Source organism: Spermophilus citellus, assembly GCF_964194105.1.
Source record: "Spermophilus citellus genome assembly, chromosome: 6".
Taxonomy (NCBI): Eukaryota; Metazoa; Chordata; class Mammalia; order Rodentia; family Sciuridae; genus Spermophilus; species Spermophilus citellus.
In genome coordinates, this window is record NC_138187.1 from 84,316,702 (window position 1) to 84,329,440 (window position 12,739).

The following is a 12,739-nucleotide window of genomic DNA, read 5'->3' on the forward strand; positions in this document are numbered from 1 at the left end:
GGCTGCCTCTTTTCAAATTCAGTTACAAAGAGTTCCGATTTTTCCAGGTTGTGGCAGTTTTGCTGTCTTCCTTTCTCAGATATCTGAAAGCAGGGCTTGTCCAACTAGTAGATTAGAAGGATATGGGGATTTGTTCCCCATACTTTAAAGCAGGGAAAAAAGCCTTGTTGTGAAGAGAAGACAAAACCTGTTTGGCAACTTGTCATTTCAGTGAGAACCTGAACTGCTCACAGGTGAACATTCCCCTCGACTCCGCCCCTTCCTCCTGCCATCCAGCAGCCCTGGCTGGGGACCATGGTGAGGACAAGAGAAACAAGGCTGCTGAGATTCATCCAGAGGACACCATTACTGGCTGACAGAAGTTTAAGAACCCAGAGGAGCAGGTCAGAGGCAAAAAAATGTTTATTCCTCTTGCCATGTCACAGTGATAAAATACCCAAACAGTGCCTTTGTTGTCAGGTGCCACCAAGAAAACATTAACAAAGCAGTCACACATTTTTTGATAAGAGTAAACTGTTGTCAGATTTATCTGATTTCTCTCTCTTCCTCTTTAATAAACATTAAAGAACTGACTTCTTACATCACCACTGAGTCCTCTGAAAGGTTGGATCCTCACCACCAGAGCCATGGGATTTTAAAAAGGGATTTCTCATTTTCTTAAAAATGTCAATGCTAAGGATTCTATAGGCCTATTTATCAACTCCATCAGGGTCCTACAGTGGGAGCTACCCACCAGGAGTTGAGTGGAGACTCCCCAGCAGTTGTGCAGCCTGAAAAGGGGACGGAGGAAGAAGGCAGCTTAGGCTCTGAGTCCTGGACATGAGCCTCCCACCAGGTGAATCTGCATCAGGTCAAGATGCCTGAAGCAGAGGGCTCTACTGTTAAACACCAGACTACAGTGCCTCAAAATTCCTGAGTGTTAGCATCCCAGAAACCACCTCTCCCCTGGGCCTTTCTTCCTCAACCAGCTTCACAGGAGAACATGAGCTCAGGGAAGGAGAGAAAAAAGCAAAGATCAAACTTCCTGCCAGTTTTGTGAAGTATGAACTTTAGGAACCAAATACCAGAGAAGGAGGACGTAAGAACTGGAGCAAATCCCCTTATTCTGGTAACTGCAAGGAAGTACTGTTTACAGAAGAGACTCTAGTTTGGGCATCTGTATACTTGCTCCTAAAAGCAAATGCTATTTTTTTGCTCGATTTTTAAGTATCAAGAAAGAATTTCATAAAGTGGAGACTCATTTGCAAGCATTACTTGAAAAGAAACTGGGCACTTTGGATTCATCTTTCCTTTTCATTACAATCTGGCTTTGAAATATGGTCCTTCAAATTACCTTGAACAGGATGGCTTTAAGAATGTCACATCATGTAGCTATGGCAAGGAAACTAACGCCCCTCAGCAAACGAGACTTTTTGTTAATATGATATATATAATACAGGGAGGCCATTAGCAGCTGTCCTTTGAACCTCTTACAAAACTTAGAGCATTAGTCACTAGGGTTCTGGGCACGAGAAGTAGGTACAGTAACAGTCAAATTATGAAAAAATAAAAACATGAATAGAAGGAAAACAATAATTTAAAAGAAAATCATTGGGAATATAGTGTGTAATATTTTAAAAAGTTGCTTATATGTAAGATAAAATTAAATTTATTTTTCAAAAATGTCATTATGCAAACAAATATACTAATATACAGTCAAGTTTACCCTGTTCACAACAAAATCATAGGACAAGATAAAAAGAAAAAAATCCTCATATTTAAAGGATTTTAAAAACATTAGCTGTGTCAAGACTCTCGGTTACTGAACATCCTATGGCATCTCACTTTGTAAAAAGGAAACTCTCACGAATCCTCTAAACAAAGACAACATGAACAGGAGTAAAATTAAAATTAGCACTTTTAAAAGCTCTATGATTAACACATCTATTTAAATCAAGATCAAGAATTTATGAGATTATTTCATCAGGATAAGAGCTGAACAAGATGCTAAATACTGAGGTTCTAAGGAAAAAACCATCATCATTTGTTTAATGTAACTTCCAAGACCAGCAGAATACCAGGAACACACCCTCTGGGCACGTGTCAAGCCTGGATCTCAGTAATATTCAGCAGGAAAGAAATGGGCTCTGTGAGGGAGCTGGTTGGGACACACCAGGGTGTGACTGTGCAGGCCTATTTTTAGAGGTTTCAGACTCTGGCCTTAAATAGTCTGGATGATAATGCTTGTGGCTACAACCTGGCGTGGCCTGGGAGAAAAACAGTTCTTTTCACGCTGCCTAACCTAGTTCCCGTTTTTTTCCCTTTTAAATGCATCCTGAGATGTTGCTCATGGAACATGTTCAATCGGGAAGCTTTCAGAATCTTCTGTTTCCTATTTACTGTGGAGCACTCAAAACTAGAATTGGTTGATAAATAAGATTAATATTTTAAAAATGTTCTTTACTAAAATAGGAACCATCTTGCTTCTTTGGAAGCAGGAAACATTACCTTAATTGGGAACAGAATAACACACCGTTGAGGAAAAAGTACTTTTAGTTCACCAAAATATCATGGACACGTGTCCTTAGAAGACTTCCATATTAGGAAGTAAGGATTTCTTGTGTCATCCATGGTAATGCTGAGGGGGCTGTGTCCATCAGGAGAAGTGCTGGTCGCTACGTAGCAGGGTTTTCAGAAGTTTATATTTACAGACTAACAAATGTGCATGTATATACACACAATGCCTATTATATGTCAACATATAGTATGTACACATATACACACAACACAGACTCATACCGTATGTCCCAGGAACACAAAATCACCATCCTTTCCAAAATCTACCTATTTGACTCTCACACCTCAAAATGATAGTGAATCATACTGGGAAAACCAAGTGGACCCAGAAACAAAAATATACCCAGGTGATGTTTCATCTTTCATCCTTTAAAACTAAACAAAGGGACAAAAAAAGTATATTATGAAACTATGAAAAATTTAACAAGCATTTCTTCTTAATTTTCTTAGAAGAGGAGGTGAAAATCCTGAGGATGAGATCTAAACTGGCTTTCATGTCCTCTTAGGCTAGCTGTGATACGCAGGCCAATTCCCCTCCTCCCAATTTTAAAAACATATGGCATTTACAAATCATGGAAGCCAACAAGACTTAAAAGTTTATTCTCTGAGATCTTAGGAAAAGGAAGGTGAAAAGATATGGGTCCAGGCTCTTGCAGAATTCCCTGCTCCCCTGCGGGACTTCCCAGGCCCAGCGTCTCTGGCTCCCCTCCTCATAGGGCCACAGCTGCTGGGCCCCCAGGTCCTGCTCTTCACATGTGCATTTCAGGCCAACCAGGTCTTGAATTTGCAGGACCATAGGGCCCCTGTCACTGTTTCATTTCATCCCCTTTTCAGGGAGGGGAATAAACAGGTGTCTTAGCCATCCTGCTGACGGATGAGCAGGGGGCCTTTGGTGCTCCTGGGCTAGTCTCCATCACAAGTTCTCCTTCAGTAGCCCGAGCTTGCGCAGGGCCTCCCGCCGAGCTTCCTCTGTGGAGCCCCGGCCAGAGAACTGCACAGTGATGCCCTGGGGCCTGAACCCCACTGCTCTGGGGAGAGAGCCTGCCCGCTTCCTGGCGTCCTGGCCACAGTCTGGCGGCCGGGGCTCACAGAAGCTCCTGCTGGCATTCTGGCGCGCGAGCTTGTTGGCAAGAGTGGGGTCTGGACGGAAGGTGACAGTCTTTCCAGTAGACACGAAGGGACTGGACTTGCTCCGCAGCACCTCATGGATGCTCTGGAAGCCGTTGGCCAGCACTGGGGGCTGCTCTGTCTGCACACCTCTGGACTGCTGACCACCACTGGCCTGCCCGCCTGCTCGCGGCTCTTCAGCTTCCTTGGCCAGTCCTGGCTTGCTCCAGGAGGGCATCCCCTGATCTGCAGGGACACTCCTCTTCTCCGTGAGATCACTCTTCGGTGACCGGTCTTCTGTGTCGCCAGAGGTGAGGAAAGAGACGCCGTTGATGTTGGCCAGGACCTGGGCTTTGCGCTCCTGCACGTTGACGGCTGCTTTGGAGATGATCTTGTTGAAGTCCTTCCCAGAGCTGTTGGTCACGCTGATGTTGCTGGGGAAGCGGTGAATCTTGGGTGCAGGCTGTGCCGAGTGTCGGTGCCAGGGGAACTGGTCTCCGTTTCGAGAGGCTAAAGAAGTCAGTGTCCGCCACTCTCCAGGCCTGCTCTCCTTCGAAGGGGATGTGGGGGAGAGGGCTTCATTTCCTGCCAACTTCTCGGAGATTTTCTGAGCAATCACAAGCGGAGTAGGGACTGAGCGGGGTAGCTTTGGGTGCTCTGCTGGAGGAGAAGGGGAGGGCAGCTCCCTCCTAGGGTAGGCTGGGGCTGGGGTGCCAGGCAGGGAAGGTGGCAGAGGAAGGGCTTTGGGACCTGTGGGCTCTGGTGCTTGGGAATTCTCAGTGTCTTGTTTCCTGCCTTCGAGGACAGCAATGTGCTCCTTCTCAGGTCCAGTCCCTGAAAAGTGAGGGAGAAACCTCATAAGCTTCCACCTAATGTGAACATAAACACAGGCATTCCTGTTGCCCAAATCTGAGTCTCGAAGGGACTCACCAACTTCCTCAGAGCCTCCTGTGGTGGAACTCCCGTCCTTGGCCCTGGACTGGTGACCACACGCTGAGAATGTACAGGCTACGACAGTGGAAGAACCAGCCAGCCCGGAAAGCAGCCTGAAAAGCCTCTGAGGCCACCACCTTGAGGCAAGGGACAGGAGGCAAATGGCTGCCTTCTCAGGGGACTTCACAAACGGGACATGGAGGTTGGACAGTTGTGTGGCACACCAACCCCCCAACAGGTCTTTCTAGAGGAAGCGCCCCTTTCTTCTGAGGCACAGAAATGCCTCCTGGTGACTCCAGGTGACACCTGGCTAGCCTGCCCCACAGACCACAGCACTTCTCTGCATGGCCTGCGGCTACAAAACTGCGAGCTTCTCTTTTTATCTTTATCTTCAAAATCTCACACAAGACCCGCCACAGAAGAGGCACCTAAAATTGCCATGAAATATCATGTGAGAGAACTGGTGGGCGTGTGGAGCATATTTTCTAAAAGTGTTTTCTTTGGCACAATTATGTGAGCTGGTATTTTCAAGGGATCAGCAGGTTCATATTACTTTTAGGAACTATCCTGCAAAGCAGCAGTGTAATAAAATGTGAGATTCATATTGTCTCTTCCCTGAAGAGATGGCTGCAAACCAAGCTCTACTTTTATGGGGAATCTGTAACTGTGGCAGGTGAAACTCTGAGTAACACACACCCTTGCTTAAAAAAAAAAAAGCACCCATTTCTAGAGGCTTGTGACGAGTAGCAGTATTTCCTAGTTACTGGGGCAGAAGTACTCCCCTCTTAGTTCCTCCCTGCCCACATTTATTTTCAATATCCTTTTCAATCCAGGGGAAAAAAAAAAAAAGAAAAGAAAAAGGAAGGCCTTTCTCTTTCTCTACATCCCTTTCCCTCCAGTGCCATCAGAAGCCTCAATGGACAAAAGCACACCTCTCCTCTGGTGCCACTCAGAGTCAAGGAAAATGTACAAATTAGACGCTGACCCGGAGTCTACTCTGATCTTTTTCTGTCTTTCTGAGTCAGGTGAATTTTTCAGTTCAAATATTCCCACCTTGGAAAGTGTGTGACAGAATGGAATAAAATCTTGCACTAAAAGATCAGTACTGTGTATATTTTCTTTGTAAGACAGAATTGTTACCTGGAAGCTACTTCAATTTTCTTTCTTTCCATATGTGTGTGTGCATTTATGTGTGTACACACACACACACACACACACACACACACACACACACACAAATAAATAAATAAAATCATGCTCAACCGGTTTCATTTTTCATTCCAGTCCTTTTGGAATTTCCCAGGTCAGACACCTGACTACCAAGAGGCGGTTTCTCCCTATGGAAGCAGATGAGCTGCAGGAGCCGCTGCGTTGGCAAACACCGCTGGGATCTGGGAACCTAAACACCAGCAATCTGAACCAAAGGTCCAGGGACCTGTACTTCACCCCTTACCTGCTCCCTGGCGCACCGCTGGAAGGCACTCCATGTCCCCAGCTGCAGGTCTTGGCTGCACTAAATCGATGACATCTTCAGGCTCAGAGTGACTGGAAGGGCTCTCCAGAGACTGCGGAGAATAGCAATGAATACCACTGTCACACAGGGCTGGCTCCTCAAAGTCGTCTTCCAGGGAATCGAGAGTCTCTTCAAAAAACAGGATGACATCCTTCTCCTCATGTGTGAGGTGCTTCAGGCTCTCGTCATCCTGTGACAGATGTTGGGCATAGAAGAGAGAAACAATGGTGTCACTAAAGACAAAGCAACAAAGTGAGGTCAATAGTCCAGGGTGGAATTCACTGCACGTTAGAAATTACCACTTGTGTTACCCACTGACCAACTGCACCTGGACACCCCTCACCATCTTAACCTGCACGGAAAAAAAAATATGGTAAAAAAGATGTAGAAAACAGAGGTTCTTCAACAAATGGTGCTGGGAGAACTGGAAATCGATATGCAGCAAACTGAAAATAAACCCCTCTCACCATGCACAAAACTCAGCTCAAAGGAGACCTAGGAAGTAGACCAGAGACCCCGTAACTAATAGAGCAAAAAGTAGGCCAAAATCTTCATCACGTTGGATTAGGCCCGACTTCCTTAACAAGACTCCTAAAATGCAAGAAATAAAATCAAGAATTAATAAATGGGATGGACTAAAAAGCTTCTTCTCAGCAAAAGACACAATCAATGAGGTGAAGAGAGAGCCTATATTTTGGGAGCAAATTTTTGCCACACACGTCAGATAGCGCACTAATCTCCAGGATATATAAAGAATTAAAAAAACTTAACACCAAAAAACAAAAACAATAAACAAATAACCCAATCAATAAATGGGGTAAGAAACTTAACAGGCACTTCTCAGATGAAGATATATTTGATCAACAAATATATGTTCAATATATTTAGTAATTAGAGAAATGCAAATCAAAACTACTCTAAGATTTCATCTCACTTCAGTCAGAATGGCAGTTATCAAGAATACTGACAACAATAAATGTTGGCGAGGATGTGGGGAAAAAGCACACTCATACATTGCTGGTGGGATTGCAAATTGGTGCAACCACTCTGGAAAGCAGTATGGAGATTCCTTAGAAAACTTGGAATGGAACCACCATTTGACCCAGCTATGCCTTCCTCGGTATACAACCAAAAGACTTAAAATCAGCATATTAGAGTGACGCAGCCACATTTTAAGTTTAGAGTAGCTCAATTCACAACAGCTAAACCATGAAACCAATCTAGGTGCTCTTCAACAGATGAATGGATGAAGAAAATGTGGCATATATACACACTGGAATATTACTCAGCCATAAAGAAGAATGACTTTATGACTTTTGCTGGTAAGTGGATGGAGCTGAAGATTTTCATGCTAAGTGAAATAAACCAATCCCCCCAAACCAAAGGTCAAATGTTCTCTCTGATACGCAGATGCTAACATTCAACAAGGCAGGGGGAGAGAATAGAAGTTCAGTGGATTAGGCAAAGAGGGATAAAGGGAAGGAGGCGGACTAGGACTAGGAAGGACAGTGGAATGAACTGGACATGACTTTCCTATGTTCATGTATGAATACACAGCCAATGAAATCCTACATCTGTACAACCACAAGAATGAGATCCTAATTAGAATAAGTTACACTCCATATATGTATAATATGTCAAAATACACTCTACTGTCATGTATATCTAAGAAGGACAAATAAAAATTTAAAAAAAGAGAGAAAAGAAAATAGAGGGTCTTAGCCTGTGGGCTCTAGCCTCATGGTTCCAGGTCGATGCAATAAAGCAACCCTCCTTCAGCACCGGCTCGGGAAAGCTGTTTTCAACTGACCACTGTTCACTTTCTTGTACCGCCAGATTACTGTGGGCGCAGGGTGGGGGGCAAGGGGACTCACAATTAAATAGAGTAGACTGGACTCATATATACATAAAAATATCTCCTCTCCCTTCAGAAGCCCACTAAAACAATACAAGGATTTCTTTTTTAAAATAGGTGTAAATCACAAAGACAAAAGTCAAAGGAAAAGAGAATAAAACAAAATAAAGGAGGCTAGAGAGCAGAAGGAAATGAATGAATGGGGGAAATGAATTAAGATGAACCAAGACGACAGACTATCAGAGTGGCTACCAGGAAAGCCAGTCGCCAACCTGCTAAGCTCTGTGGTCCTGAGCTTGGCACTGAAGCCCCAACCTTTTGGAAGTGTGGCAAAGGGGTCTGGAAAGCACCAAGCTGGCTGGAAATCCCCTCTCAGCAATGAGAATGGCCCAGCAGAAAACAGGGTGCAGTTATTAGAAAAGGCAAAAAAACAAACAAAAAAGCCCCTTTGAATTGGGGCCATCAAGCAGGGCTGATGGCTTACTGGAGATGGGGTGGGGGTAAATGGAGCTAAACTAATTCAGTGTAGACAGAAGACTGTAAGAGTGTTTTCTGGAGAATCTGAAGGGTCCAAGAGCTCAAAAAGTTGACCCCAAGGGTTCCCCAAGGTAGCAGTTAAAGGTGAAAACAACCATGGACAAGTCCCAGCCTAGAATTATTCATCAGTTTCTGAAGTCCTACTCTTGAATATATCTGAAGAAAATCATTCATTTTCTTCAAAGATAAAACTAAAAGCAACTATGCAGTGATGAAAATTACAAAAAGGTCATCACCATCAATAGCCCATAAACAACATGACGCTGAATCCATAAACACCACCATGCTATTTTTAAAAAAGCTGACCTGGGTGTGGTGGCACCTGCCTGTAAACCCAGGGACTCAGGAGGCTGAGGCAGGAGGATCTCAAGTTCAAGGACAGCCTCAGCAATTTAGCAAGACCCTGTCTCAAAATAAAAAATACAAAGGACTGGGTGGTAGAGTGCTCCTGAGTTCAATCTCTGGTACCATGTAATAAATAAATAAAAATTTAAAAACTGAAGGACAAAGGTGCTTACAAATTTAAAATGTTAGCAAAATAATGAACTAAATAAAAGTTTAAAAGATGATTAGAAAAACTAGAAAATCATAAAAATTAAAGAAAGAGGAGAGAGATTAAAAAAAGGAAAGAAGGACAGAAAGAAAAAGAAAAAATTAGAGGACAAGCCTGGGAGGGCCAATCTCTGAATACTGAGGGCTCCCAAAAGAGAAGCAGAGAAGGAATCATCAAAACACCCCTAAGCAGAAGCACATAAATTTCCAAATCAAAGGGGCTGACCCAAAGAACAAAAATAAAGGAGATTCACTCCAACACACACCACTGAGAAATTTTAGTATGCTGAAATCCAAGAAAAGAAACTGAAAACTTTTTCACTCTTCTTCAGAGTGAAAAACCAGTTTCTCCACAAAGGCGATCAATCGGAACGTGATGACCATGCTGCGGCGGGTATGTGCTTTGGTTAAGTACCCTCATTTTCCTCTGGCTATAGAGAATGAAAAGAGTGCTGGCCAGGGCTGGGTTGTAGCTTGGTGGTAGAGCACCTGCCTGGCTTGTGCAGGGCCACAGAGCAGGTCAGTGGTGGCCAGGCGTGGGGGAAGGAACGGGGGGCTTGGGGGAGGCTGCTCATGGACATGATATTTCTTTTTGAGGGATAAAATGTTCATGCCCTGGCACTGCAAAAATAAAACAATAAATAAAAGGGTACTGGCCCACAGTGGACCCTCCGTTTAGGAGACACACCAATTTCCCCCATAAGGGTGGGACAAAATGAGTGTGGACTCTAAACCCACATCTAATCCAACCTCAAAGCCAGCAGTCCCCACGTGAGGTTCCATTTGGAGGAGAAGCTGGGGAGGGTGCCCTCCGTGCACCTGTTTACGTCCTGTGTGCCACCGGGCCAGGCCAGCTCCCATACCCAGTCAGAGGCTTATGTGGCTTCGAGGGTCACATGACCACTGGTGGAGGGGCAAAGACCAGAAGTGGGCTCACTCTCTACTTGCCTTTTGCTCTGCCAGCCCTGGTAAGTGTCAATAAAGGGCTCTGACACTATTCACGGCTTGTCCCTTGCTCCTAGAGTTCTGCAGTTCAGTCTCAACTGTGCTCTCCACTTTCCTGCATGACATGAGACTCCTCACACCTCAGCCCGGCCCAGTGAGTGCATCTCCAGCCCTAGGCCACCAGGATTCTGGTATCCTCCATCTGAGGTCTTTATGGAGAGGGGCCAGAGGCTTCTTTGTGGCCTTGAGCAAGGCCAAACATGCTGTGGGGCCCGTCTGTTGCTCAATACCCCAGACATGAAACCACCCTTCCAATGAACTCTGCTTGCACCTGGGACAGGGAAAAGGCAGAAACAGAGAAAAACCGCAGCCAAGGGTAAGGGAGCGGGATGCTTCAGAGCCATAGAAAGGGCACACTGGCCCAAGTCCAGAAGAGTTCCCTTTGCTCCTCCTGCTACATGGAGATGCTGGACACTGCCTCGGACAAGGACGCTACAGAGAAAGACATGCATGGTCCCAGGGAAGAGGATGAGCATCATGAGATAAATCCTTGAGCCAGAGAGCAGGTTAGTGGTGGCCATGGGTGGGGGAGGCTGCTCAAGGATATGAGATTTCTTTTGGGGAGATAAAAATGTTTTAAAATCCACTATAGTGATGACTAAATAACTCTGCAAATATGCAAAAGCCACTGAAGTAGTCAACTTTATTTTTAATTTTGATTGATACACAAAATCACAAAATTCTGCATGCCATGTGATGTTTCCATACATGTAACCTACTGTAATGCACAAATCAGGTCAAACATACCTGTTTCTTCAAATGTTTCTTTCTTTATGGGGAAAGCTTTCCAAACCCTTTCTTCTAGCTTTCTGAAATGTATAATACATTGTCATTGCCTACAGCCACCCTACTGTGCGACAGCACCCAGAACTTGCTCCTCTCTGACTGTAACTAAGCGCCCACTCATCACCCTTCCCCCGTTCCTCTCCCATTCCTCCACTGTCCCCAGCCTCTGGCACCTCCTCCTACTGTCAGCCTCTATAAGATGGACTTTTTTAGAGTCTTCGGATGAGTGAGATGATGTGGTCTTTGTCTTTCCATGTCTGGCTTATTTCACTTAATTATCTCCAGCAGTTCCACCCCTGTGGGTCACAGAAATGACGGAGCCCATTCTTCTTTGTGGCTGAATGGCATCCATCGTGTGTATGTACTGTCGATTCCTTCATACATTCAGAGGCTGAAGGACACTCAGGTTGTTTCCATTTCTTAGCTCTGGTGAATAGTGCTTCAATAAGTACGGAGTGCAGAAGTCGCCCTCACAGACTAATTTCATTTCCTTTGGATACACACCTAGGGGAGGATCACTGGATCACATGCTAGTTCTATTTTTAACTTTTTGAGGAAACCCCATGCAGTTTTCCATAATGGCTGTACTAACTGACGTTCCCATCCATAGTGTGCAAGGGTCCCCTTTCCTCCACACCCTCACCAGCACTGTCATCTTGGGTCTTTTTGGTAAAAGCCATTCTCACCTGGATAAGGTGATACTTCATTGTGGTTTTGATCTGCATGATGGTTAGTGATGTTGAGCATTTTTTCATACAACTCTTGGCCACTATTTTTCTTCGAGAAATGTCTATTTAAGTCTATTACCCCCCCGTTTAGTCAAGTTATTTAATTTTTTTGCTTTTGAGTTTTTGGAGTTCTTTATGTATTCTAGATTTCAACCGCTTGTCAGGTATATAATTTGCAAATATTTTCTACCATTCTGTAAATTATATTTTCACTCTGTTGATTGATCGTTTGCTGTGCAGAAGATCTTTAGTTTGATGTAATCTCATTTGTCTAGTTTTGCTTTTGCTTCCTTTACTTTGGAGGATGTTGTCTAAAAAAAACTCCTGTCCATTCTAGTGTCCTAAAGGACTTCCCCCTGCTTTGATTCAGTAGTTTTTATAATTTCAGATGTTACATTTAAGTCTTTGATTTTTGTAACTGGCAAGAAATAGGGGTCCAGTTTCATTCCTCGGCATGTAGAAATGCAATTTTTTGGAGTACCATTTATTGAAGTCTGTCCTTTTTTCAATGTGTATTTTTAGCACATTTGTTGAAAAGCAGTTGACTCTAAGTGTGTGTTCACCTCTGGGCTTTCTATTCTGTTCCACTGGTCCCTGTGTTGTCTTTAATGCCAACACCATGCTGTTTTGATTACTGCAGCTCTGTAGTTTAAGTCAGGCAGTGTAATGCCTCCTACTTTGTTCTTTTTTCTATTTTCAAGATAGCTTTGTCTATTCAGGTTTTTTAATAGTTCCATATGAATTTTGGGGTTAGTTTTTCTAGTTCTGTGAAGAATGTCATTTGGGACTTTGATAAGGACTATAGCGAATCTGTAGATTTCTTTGGATAGTATGGACATTGGGATGGATGGGAATGTTCTAAAATTGACTGGTGATGGTTACACAATTCTGGAAACTTGCTAGAAACCGCTGAAGGTAGACTTTAAGTGGGGAACTTTTTGGCATATGAACTATACTCAAATAAGAAAAACAAAACAAAACAAGGAGTGGACCAGTGGCCCCACATGGAGGACAGAAAGCTGGAACCCACGGTGGCTTCCCATGGGGGTGCAGTGCTTTTGGAAGTGGTACCTGCTAAATTAGTTCCCAAAGAACTAAGCAGGTAGGGGATAAGGAAAAACAAAAATGGCAGTGTTCTTGAGTGAGCTGGAAAAAAACATGTTTGTC

The 12,739-nt window shown here is 44.1% G+C and overlaps 1 protein-coding gene across 2 annotated transcripts in view; it reads right to left on the reverse strand.

Moving 5' to 3' along the window:
- Window positions 1-2,296: 2,296 nt before the first annotated feature.
- PROSER2 (proline and serine rich 2) overlaps window positions 2,297-12,739 on the reverse strand; it is a 31,398-nt gene continuing 20,955 nt past the window's right edge. For both annotated transcript variants that reach the window (XM_081300494.1, XM_081300495.1), the window contains 2 exons: window positions 6,050-6,299; window positions 2,297-4,497 (listed from right to left, as the gene is read on the reverse strand). In XM_081300494.1, the coding sequence (XP_081156620.1) occupies window positions 3,470-4,497; window positions 6,050-6,299 (1,278 nt within the window). In that variant the 3' untranslated portion in view covers window positions 2,297-3,469. The remainder of the gene's footprint in view (window positions 4,498-6,049; window positions 6,300-12,739) is intronic.